A 12,323-nucleotide genomic window follows, 5' to 3' on the forward strand; every position below is an offset into this window, starting at 1 on the left:
TGGATCGATCAATTTCTTCCATAAATAGTATCCAAACATTATCTACTTCCAAAACCCTTCCATATCATCATTCATTATCATCCCCTCGTTCCCAAATTTACATAGATATTTCACATCCATATCAATGTACATACCTACTCATATCTGTATGTCTATCCCCTTTCTCATATCTTCATCGTTTTTGCATTCCATTATTCATACATCTGCTTCTGATTCTCTTTATACCACCACCCTTTATCTCCTATATTCTGTATTAATAATTTATATTCTATATATATATTATTTGAAAAGCATTTCCATCTTCTCTCTAGCTCTTAACATATAAGAATCACTTCTCTCCACATAGACTACCACTTTAAGGATATTAAATTCTTGATCATCGTTCATTGTGGAGATGATCCTTATTCAGCACTAACTAGCCATATTAATATGATTAAAGTTTTATAAATATTTTTCATTAAACTCAATGTAGAGAACAAATGAAACCCCAATATTTGAGTTTATTAACATAGATTTGTGATTTGATTTCAGACTAGATAATGCAATCATTGAGATTATTATTTGACAACTTACCTTAATGAAAAATGAGGAAGGAGAACACAAAGTAGTTTTCAACTTCTCAAAGCACACTGGGCCTTTTTCCAATTCTCAAATAACACTTGTAATATTTAAGGAATGACCCACACTCTAAGGAAAGATCATACAATACTTCAATAAATTAAGGTCAGATGTTACATGAATATACAGTAAGCATAATTATGAGAAAGATGATCACATTGATGACCATAATGCATTGACCTTATCAAAGTTATGTCACAAATGTTGATGCTTATTCATTAGTTATTAGTTTTACAAAATGTATTCCTAATTATATGGTTAGAGATTTACATTCTATAAATGTGAGATATGTTATTCCAGAGCAGTATTGCATTTGACTCTTTGACCTTTGAATTCAGTTCCAAAGCTTAACTTACTTGGGAGTGCTTTGGTAGATGTATCTTCATATTCTCACATTATTTTTTATTTAATTTGACTATATTTTTTGGTTAAGTCTCTCACTAGGTATAAAATTTTTTCGAGGCCATATGTAATTCAATGTAAATTTTTTTATATTGTCCTAACAACCTACTAAGACCATTAGCACCAAATAAAAACAGTTCATTTGTGAAGGAGAAAACTAGCATTAAAATAATTAGATTTTTAGACATATATGAATCAAAATATACAAAATTAAAGCTAAGAAATAAATAAATTCATAGTACTGATGATCATATAGGACATTTTTTCAAACAAATCAAAATTAAAATATTAGATGTCACTGACACAGCCTTAATAATTAGTGTCTTGAAAACCACTTTTGAGTTAGTGAGTGAAAACCAGCATTAAAGTAGCCCAAAAGTTTACGCTCTATTTATTTCATTGATATCCTAAATAGTTTCATGGGGTTTTCATTACCTTACATTATTCTACAGACTACGTGTACCAAACCCATATGTGGTCATTCCTTAACGTATATTTTGCATTCATTGCCATTATTACGTACCCTATTGAAACGAACAAAACCTTGTTTTCTTCATATCATTAGTCGAAATGATGACACTCACGTAGAGGGCATCAATGATGTTTGTGCCCACCTAGAAGATACTCATCAGTTATTGTTTCGCAAAAAATCATTAAATTTAATATGAGCTTACTCTATATTTATATTTTACATAGAATTCCAACTGAGTGAAATTAGACATAATCATTTAACAAATAGTATCTACCACTTTGTTATTTATGTCCTCCACTTATTTCTTTTTTAAGTTTGAATACTGTAAAAAGGCGTTCGGATATTTGAGAATCTGCAGGAAATGAGATATGATGTCGCATTGCCATACACTGTTTAGAATGCGCTTGAACATCCTGATTTTATTTTTCTCAAATTTTGTATAATGATCCCATTTCATGCTTCTTTCTTTTTATCATTGGGCATTAAAATTTTATGGAGCCGAGACTGCTGAACTAGATGGACCGCTGCAAAATTTCATTTTGGACCTGACCTAAAAATAGATCTGAGCTGTAGTGTAGAGAAAAGCGTTGGCCCCGTCTGATTTCATATCATAGAACATTGAGAGAAATAGATCACCAAACTCCTACGCAATCGTTAACACAAGAAACCGAACGTCTCTCGTAGCGAAACAGCACGGCCTCAGGGACCTCAAGCACAATTCTTTATTTCTTCATGTTTATTGACGCAGTGCAGCCGTTCCCAGAGAAGCCAGGCGAGGCTTCAAGAGATCCTGCACAAGGGATACTCCAAAAATGAAAAAGTCTGGCTTTCTATACTGAACAAAGAAAATAATAGTAAAATAAGAGATACTGTAAACTTCAGCTTCTCGATGTTAAAAGAAAAGTAAAACTAACGAACGTGAAAATTTAGGAGAAAGTTATTGTAAAGGAGACAAAGGGAAATCAAGAATTAGGAAACTGTTGATACAGGAAACGGCAATGAAAGGGTCAGTTGCTATACGTTGAGCAGTCGATGGAGGGGTCAATCGGGACGGGCGAAACGATGTTGCACCGGCCCGGAAGGCCACTTATACGCCCATAATCCACCCCTGTGTAGGTGCCCTTAAGTCTCGTTAGGCACGAGCAAGCAGCTTGGCGGTCAGCCTTGGTCGTTGCGGCCGAGTTGAGCCTTCCCAAGCCATTACAGCAAGCTGTCGAGGGCTGAAGATCCCTGCCCAAGGCATACCTCAAACAGGGAGTGACAGCGCCGTAGACAGCCCCGCACGTTATCGCTGCAGTTGCGTAGGGGCCGGCCAAGAAGAGACACGAGGCAACGGCAATGAAGAGAAGCCGAGCTCCGCTGACAGCCATGGCGAAGTCTCTCTTCCTGATCTCGTCTTTGAAGCCTGTTCCAGTCTCTACTGACGCGCCAAGGGCTTTATAGAGGTACTGGTTTCAATGCTCCTTTGATGGACGGCGTTGAGCATCAAAGCTCTTAAACGGGGTGGTGAAGCAGTGAGGTTAAGAATGACAACTCAATTAAACCCCATCTGCACTACTTTGACCCTGTTCATCTTCTCTGCATGGCAAAATGATCAACTCTTCACACCGTAGAATTTTTACCCGGAAAACTTTAAACGGGCTCAATTATTTGCTTTTTCTTCTTCTACGTTGCAAGATGCTAACTTTTGAACCGGATGGTCACTGAGAGGGTGGGATGAGACAAGGGTTGGGTCCAGTTTGCCATAATGAGGATTAATGGACCTAGTGTCCCCTTAAATAATAACATGATGGTTGGTATTTGGTAGTTGTCAAGGATTGTTGGCTTCCAGAACATGAAGTGCAGGAGTTGAGATGATAAGGTGGTAGAACGATAACCAACCAAGTACTATCCAGCCTAGGCAAGAGCAATGCCAAGGCGACCAGAATACAAAACAGTGGATGATACGACCATAAATGGTGTAGAAAGGATGATCTACTGACACACCTAGAACTTCATCTCGGCCTCAGATTCTCTTTCAATTCGTCATATAGGTCCCAGCGGCCGCTGGCATGTGTCGTGAAGGTGCAGTGCTACCATGGAAATGTAATATGATGTGACAGCAAGGACTATTGCTTCAAGGCGACTATTGGCCCTTGGTGCGGCGTCTCTCTTTCCTCTAGGGGGCCCAAATTCAGATCAGGATAGCACTTTCAATGCCCATCAAATGTTAATGGGAGATGACAACAATAATGTAAAAACTCTTGGGATTAAAAATCCCTATTGGATGAGAGTGTGTTCAAGGAGCTATCCAAGAACCCCTCTACACACACTCACTCACACAACACTCAAAAGAAAATAAGAGAGAAGAATAAAAAGAAACACTTCACGGTTGATTCACTCAGTAATTAAGATACTGCATAAAAAATACAAACTTATTAGCTTTTATAGGCACACGAACACAAAGCAACTAAAACTTAAATCACATCTGGAGTTTGACCAAGTAACTCACATACGTGAGTAGTCAAACCACTCTCCCGAGTTTCCCGTTGAGAGCTCTTCTTACGGCACTCAACAAGTGCCCGATGATTCTGATGAAGGAGAAACAACCCCTTCAATTCCCATCAAATGTTAATGGGAGATGGGAAATATAATGTAAAATGGACGGCAACAATAATGGGAGAAAAAAGGGAAATATGGGAAGAGTAACTCCCATATATGTTTATTTTATTTATTATTTGCTGCCATTGAAATAGCCAAACAGGTTGATCTATAAATTTGGCTACACACTTCTGCCATTGAAATAGCCATACACTTCTGAAGGAATTTCACCCTTGTCTGCAACACAACGAGCATAGAAAAAACAGAGAAAGAGACAGAGGCAGGAGAACGAGAGAGAACAAGATGAACAACCACACTACTAATGTATTTCACGTAGATCATACATATAAGCATTTCAGTGCGAACTGAGTCACACGTACAAGAGAAAAACTGGGATCTCACTAGTTCAAAGAAGACTGATCCAAAGAAATAAATTCTGATTTATCCACAATTCTGATTTATCCTGCCACGTTCTTCATTCCACGTAGAACAAGATTAACCCCAACAATCTCCTCCTTAATCCTGCTTCTCTTCTTTGATGTTGCAAAGTCCCAACTTTAGACAAATTACTGCAAATTTCAGTCTTCCCAGATCTTTAGTAAACATGTGTGCTAAGTGTCTATAAGTTTCCACATATTCCAGTTCAACTTTATTTTCTTCCAAACATGATCAAATAAAATGATAACGAGTGTCAAAATGCTTTTTATGACTGTGATGAATTGGATTTTTTCTCAAGTTTATGGCTGATTTGTTATCCACCATTAACTTAACTCGTTTTGGTTGTTCACCTGTCAATTCACCAATTAGTCAAGCTAAACCAAACACCCTGCCAAGCAACAGTACTGAGAGAAGTGTACTCAGACTCGCAGGATGATAATGATACAAACTTTTGTTTCTGTGAGGTCCAGCTGATTGATCTAGACCCAAGAAAACACACGAGGCCACTGGTATTCTTATGGTCTTCTGTATCACCTACATGATCCCTATTGCTGTATCCAACCAGGCCTTCACCAGATTTACCCTTCTCATAATCAAATCCAAAATTGAATGTCCATTTGACATATCTAAGGACTCTCTTGACTGCCAATGTGTTCAGTGATTGGATGCTCCATGTACTTGCTAAGAATTCCAATTGAACACGTAAGGTCTGGTTGAGTGTGAGTTAAATACCTTAAACTCCATATCAGACTTCCATAATGAGCAGAATTTACAGTGGAGTGTGTTCTGTCTCTGTTGTATTTTTCCCATGCTTCCATAGGAGTTAGTACAAGATTGCAATCTGCCATCCCTGATTGCTCCAATATCTTCGATGCATAAGCCGTTTGATTTGAGATGATATGACAATCACCTTGAATAACATCTAGTCCCATATATGAATTGAGTAAATTGAGATCACTCATTTCAAATAATTTCATCATCTGGTTCTTGATAATTGCATATGACAGATAAACTCCAATTAGCAAATGAGATTTATCAAAAAGATTGAAATAGATGTCATGTTCATGCACACTTCTACTGAATCAAAGTGAGAATAGACTCTTGTCTAATTTCAAACACCTTGCATGGGGAGCATGCTTCAGCCCATACATGACTTTATTTAATTTGAGTACATGGTGCTCACTGCCCTTCTTGATAAACCCATCCTGTTGTATGACATATATTTCTTCTTCAATTTCACCATTAAGAAATAAAGATTTAAGATCTAAATGATGTAGCTGCCAATAGTTTAGTGCTGGAAGGGCCAACATCACTCTGATGGTTTCCATCCTTGCTACTAAAGAAAATACTTCAACATAACATGTGGCATACCTTTGAGAATACCCCTTCACGACCAGTCTTTCCTTGTGCCTGATTACCTCACATCTGGAATTTTTCTTTGTATTGAATTCCCAGTTGAGATTAATGGGTTTGCAGAGAACTGGTGGTTGAAAAGTTCCCATGTATGATTCCTTTCAATTACATCCATCTCTTCTAGCATAGCACGCCCCCATACTTTGTGATTGTAAGCCTTTTAAAATTCAGTGGTTCTTCCATGGCATTCATGCAAGTTTCAGGATTAATATTCACTCGAGATGTTTCACTGTATATCTGATTGACAATTCTTGAATTTCTTTGCCGATCTTCTTCAGAGGTCGGAATCCCATCAAAGTCACATTCAATTCTTTCTCCATGTTTCAGTTCAGATGTATTTTCATGAATCTGCTCAAAGTCATCAAAAGAAGATCCAAAAAACTTGGAAATTTGTGATGTACCTTCATGCTTGAATTTATTGTCTTCTCCCCAATTGCGTTCACATTCCTGCTAAAAAATCACATCCCTGCTGATGTAAAGTTTACAGGTTACTGGATCATAACTCATGTATGCCTTTATTCCAGTTTCATAGCCAAGGAAAATCATGTGTTGACTTCTGTCGTCGAGCTTTCCCAATCATTTTCCATGTATCTTTACATGTACCAATGATCTAGACACCCTAAGATGCTCAACACTTGGTTTGAACCAGCCCATTTTTCATACAGAGTGGCGCCATCAAGGCTATGAGAAGGTGATATGTTCAATATATAAACAGAGGTACTTACAGCTTCTCCTAGATATCTTGTGGCAATTTTTTTTCTTTAATCATGGTTTTGACCATAATAATAGTGGTTCTGTTTCTTATTTCAACAATGTCATTCTACTGAGAAGAGTAAAAAGCCATCATCTATCATCGAATTCCATGATCATCACAGTATTTGGTGAATGCATCTGAGGTGAACTCTCCTCCACGATCTAATCTGAAACATTTGATCTTTAAGGATTTTTCTGCTTCAGCCAAATACTTGAACCATTTAAAAGCATCAAGGGATTCATATTCTTGTTTTCGAATAACAAGCCACATTAGTCTGCAAAAATCTTTGACAATTAGCATGAAATACTTCCCTCTAATGTTGATGGAGAGATGGGCCCACATAAGTCACCATGAATCAACTCCAGATGTTGTTGCACTTTAAGACATTGTTGATGGAAATGGAGTTTTATGTTGCTTTTGAGCAGGAAAACTTTGAAATATTTGTGTAGGTAATTCAAGAAGAGGCAATCCATTTACAAGCTCCTTGCTTGCTAGTTGTATGAGTGACTTGAAGTTCAAGTGCCCAAAACGTTGATGCTAACACCAGGTCAAAGATTTATCAGCATTAGGAAAAAAACAATTGTTGGAATCCCATAATTTTAAAGGATATAATCTCCCTTGAGTTGTTCTTAGTAATAGAACAAAAATCCCATGATGATCATAGATAGATCACATTCCAGATTTCAGAACAATCTTGTATCTGATAACACACATATTAAGTACTTTAATATGATCATATTTACATGTCTATTTGTATTTAATCACTCATATTTGCATGTTATAAATCTTAAAATTATTAAATCTATTTTAACAATGATTTTCTGAATTTTCTTCACTTTTTCTTTATTTTTTGGGAATCTTGTTTACAATATATTAAAAAAGAATATAGTTTTTGAGCCATAATATGTTTTTTTGGAATTTTTTCACATTAAATTTGGAAAGATATGAATTTTATATGTCAAATTATATATTTCTTTGTAATTTTGGGCTTTTATTTAATTAATATGAATTTTAATTGCATTTTTAGCCCTTTTATTTGTGCCGCCACATGTCACCATTTGATTTGTTGAATGTCGACGAATCGTATCGATCATCGATAATTGGCAACAGCAAATCCTTAGCCAGGCAATCATTGCTTTGCAATTCGTGAAGCGATAATTGCATTTATGACTGACACAAATATTTTTTTGTTTTTTTGGCGTAGGGTGACTTGCCCAATCTAAAAAAGAGGTAATTTTTTTGCAATAAATGACCCGTGGACTGAGATGAAAAAAGAGAAAAAACACATTTTTGATTTACTTTTTATTTGAAATGGCGTGAGGGATGTGGCATGCTCGTGTCCACTGATTTAAAACAAAAGAAAAAAAAGAAAGAGGGTGATGTGGATTTCTTCGTCAACTTTGATTGAGCTGAAATTTTCAGCATTTCTTCTTCTTCTTTGCCTCTTTTCATCCATACCCTCTGATCTATAAATAGAGGCGTGGATCATTGTAGAATTCATCTTGAAATTGCTTCCTACTTGTGTGGGCTGATTGAAAGATAGGGAGTTTTGAGATCCATCAAGTGTGTTGTTGGTGTCCTTGGTGTGTGGGGATAAGTATTGGAGAAGAGGGGGAACTTACTGTCACTTGTAAATTGCCGTGATCTTAGTGGAATGTAAAAATCTAAGGTAAGTGTCTTCTCCTTACAGTGTTTCTTTTCACAACATCATAGTTAGCTTAATTAGGGTATATACTCATGTTATCACTTGCATTTTACTTCTTTATATCCTCTTATCTTGTCTCTCTATTCTACCACTACCATCGTTCACACACTCAACCACCGTTGTGTCTTTCACATTATCTAACTCAACCCCATATTTCTTCGCATAATTCACATTCACTTACTCTTTTCTTTACTGAGTAAATGAACATATAACTTATATCCTTTTACTCGAGATTGCTAGCTCACATACTCTTCTCTCGTCTTCATCTCTTTTTCGTGTTGAACATCACTATAATAAGAAATTAATTCCTTAATCATCGTTCCTTGTGGAGACGATCCATACTCATCACTAACTAAATATTCTTAAGTACGGTGAAATCTATTTTATTGAATAATCTCAATTGACCATAATGAATGAAAACCACTAAATTTGAGATTATGAATTGGCGTCGTTGCCGAGGAACAGTAGCCATTAATTAGTGACTTTGGTGATTTTATTTCTTTAATTTGGTGATTTTCTCTCTATTACTAATCATGAATAAAGTAATGCAATCCGCTCAATGAGACCGACGAAGACACGAAGAAAAGTTACAATTCTCGTCTTGAAAGCTCCTTAACTTTCAGAAATGTTTTTTGGATATATCTCATCATTAACGATAAATGATAACTAAAACAAAATGAGAATGAAAGTTAAGGATATAGAGGAGAGGCTTTGAATAATCAAAATGATCACCCTGAGGGTGTTGTTATGAATGAAGGAAATAGACGACATAGATTAGACGAATTTTCTGCTCCTCTAGGGTACGAGCCACTTACTGAGATTAATGCACCTATAGATGAGGGCTCAAATTTTAAAATTGATCATCATATGATTCAGTCGTTCCCTAACTTTCATTGTTTATCTCAAGAAGAACCATATAAACATTTGGAAGAATTTACTTTGATTTTCCAAACATTTGACTTCCGTAATGTTACAAATGAGGTTATTAAAATGCGATTATTTCCTTTCAGTCTTAGAGATAAAGCTACAAGCTAGTTTACATCTCTATCTCTGAACTTTGATTCATGGAAAGAGATGGAAATCACATTCTTAAAAAATTCTACTTCGTTGGAAAGACAAATTCATATTGATGAGCAATAAAAGAATTTGTTAAGGGCTCGATGAATCCCTAGGTGAAGCATGGGAAAGGTTAAAAGAGTTTCTCTGAAAATGTCCACACCATGGGATAGAAGATTGGGAAATTGTTCAAACTTTTTATGCAGGATTACAAGATCAAGACAAAAAGATGATTGACACTTCCAGTGGAGGTACATTAATGCATAAACATTTAGATGAAGCACTCTGCATTTTAGAAACTCTAGCAAAAAATGATGCTAATTATGCTGATCTTAATCATAATGGGAGAAACAAAAATTCTAAGAGGGGAGGTATGATTGACGTGAGTGCCATTGAACCTGATATGCAAATTGAACAACTAGTGAAGTCTGTTTCCGATCTAACTACACACATTGATAGTTTTGAATCACCTAATTCTTCTCTTCCTTCTCAAATGGATGCTTCACTTTCACTTTATTGTGGTAGTGCTGATCATGTAGAAGTAGATTTTCCAATGTATCAGCAAATCATGGCTATTGATCGGTCAAAGATGAATAGACCTATAGCTCAAAATTCTTGGAATCCTATAGATAGTGGTTATCCAAAGAATAACATGCCGATGATACATATCAAAACCCTATCCCTTTTCAATAAGAATAGAGAAATTTCTATCCGAGACCCAATCACAATAACTTTCACCAAACTACTAACCCTTCGTATGATGAGCTCTATAGGAATGTGCAGGAGAAACAAGATAAATGGAGCAAATCTAAGCTCAAACGATCAGAATGCTCCAAGAATTCAAGAAGGAAATGGAGCGAATGAGAGAAGAAAACAACTCAAGAGCTGACCTCAAACAAAAAGGTAAAGTAGACGAGAATGGATTCCCTTTCCATGAAACAGGTCGAGTTCCAACTCAACCTCATTTTAATCCTAGGAATCCACATTTTAATGAAAGTTTTGATTCATCTTTGCAGGAAACCATGCATGCAATTTCTAAATTACGAAATCGAAAAGTTTTGATGGATATTTATGAAGTTCAAAATGAAGAAGTAGAAGTATCTCAGGAAGATAATGATGATGCCACCAAAATAAAGCCCAATCCAATAGGTTATGTTCCACCTGTTCCTTTCCCCCATGCTTTAAACTCTCGAGTTAAACCAAAACCCCATGATGAAAATCTTGTAGAGATTTTTAAACAACTATCAATATTCCATTGACTAAAGCAATACAACATATTCCTTTCTGTGCAAAATTTTTGAAAAATCTGTGCACACCTTGCCAAAAGCATAAGAGAATTCGATTATCCAAAAGTGTTAGTACTATTTTACAAAATCTTCCAGAAAAATGTGGGGATCCAGGAGCCCCCCTAATCAAGTACGAGATACTAGGAATGATTTTTTCTAAATCATTACGTGATTTAGCAGCTAATGTCAATATTTTGCCAAAAGGATTATATGATAAATCATTACTTGAATCATGAACTAGCCACACTCATGTTCATTGTCCTTAATGCTCCCCACATTTCCTTAGCAGTCTTGTTGATGTCAAATTAGTAGGACATCTTCAGACAGGGTTTGTCAATCCTTCTTCCTTTGCAGGAATTCAAAATGGGAGCACAGTTTTGTTCAAGATTTCTGCCAAAAATGAAAGATTTTACAAACCAGCATCAGTTGTCACGAATACAGCTAGCTCATATCTAACTATCTGAGCATTTTTTATTGGTTCTCTGGCCTTCAAATTTAATGAAAATCTCCTTCTTCTGTCTAAGTTGACTGCACCTCCTGTTTGGCCACATTAGTCTAAAAGTAAAGATAAATTAAAACATGCATCCATCTGCTTTCAAATGTTATCCAAGAAAGAAACATGCCCCCTCAATGACCATTTTCTGCGATTCTGTGATATCAGACGATAGAACACTCTCATATTAACGAGCACTTTTAGAAAACATGTGGTGGCCCTGGCTCCTTTACTATCAGGTTAAATTTCTCAGCCTCACAACTGAACCGAAGCATATCCTGTTTGGACGCTACTTTGGTGGACCCATCCCATGTACCATTTTATTGAATTCCATAGCTTATAGAAGAGAAGTAACCTGTGTATGAGCCAGAAGATTCAAACCAGGGAAAATTTTTCTCTACATTGGCACATGCTCATAAAAGTTAAATGGGCCTGCCCTTGTGGAGACATGGAATGTAAATACCCAGGTCAATATCAAAATTAGGAGACGTCGAGATACATGCCCATACATCAAACAATATCACAAAATCCTTTAGGATATAGAAATAAAATTTAATATCTTATGCACTTTTTTCTCCCATAGCCCATGAGCCTCCAGAACCATCTTCATACACATTAATCACAAATGGTTGTTGTTCTTGGAAAGGATTGGAAGAGAAGTCAAGATAGGTTCACTCAACATTCAGAGTGAGCCATTGCCAGTAATGCCTGCACCCATAGAGGACCCATCGCTTGGCTGTGCCGTCACTTCTCCTCACCTTGGCATCTTCTCACGTTCCATTGGATCAGACTCTCTAATACTACTTGATAGAATTTTTCCCTTGTCTGCAGCACAAAGTTCAGAGACAAACACGAGAAAGAGACAGAGGCAGGAGAACGAGAGAGAAGAAGATCATACATATAAGCTTTTCACTGTGAACAGTAAAAATAATCCAATTTACTCCAGGTTTATTTTGGTGAAATAAAAGTCGTAGAGATATGAAGCTGTAATATTACATAGCTTTATATGACCTATTACAATAGACTTGTTAAACAATACTCTGTATAAATATCTTATGGCTTTGTCATGGATGAAAAATAGGGGTTCATTTTGTGAGTACAGTGTA

The 12,323-nt window shown here is 36.3% G+C and overlaps 1 protein-coding gene across 1 annotated transcript; it reads right to left on the reverse strand.

The window, feature by feature from the left end:
- Window positions 1-2,067: 2,067 nt before the first annotated feature.
- LOC144707192 (non-specific lipid-transfer protein 2B-like) lies at window positions 2,068-2,920 on the reverse strand. The gene is made up of 2 exons (XM_078580317.1): window positions 2,513-2,920; window positions 2,068-2,282 (listed from the first exon to the last, which is right to left on the reverse strand). Exons 1-2 carry the CDS (start codon window positions 2,860-2,862, stop codon window positions 2,273-2,275), a joined length of 360 nt encoding a protein of 119 aa, XP_078436443.1. The 5' UTR covers window positions 2,863-2,920; the 3' UTR covers window positions 2,068-2,272.
- Between the last annotated feature and the right edge of the window lie 9,403 nt (window positions 2,921-12,323).

Source organism: Wolffia australiana, chromosome 8, assembly GCF_029677425.1.
Source record: "Wolffia australiana isolate 7733 chromosome 8, ASM2967742v1".
NCBI classification, from domain to species: domain Eukaryota; kingdom Viridiplantae; phylum Streptophyta; class Magnoliopsida; order Alismatales; family Araceae; genus Wolffia; species Wolffia australiana.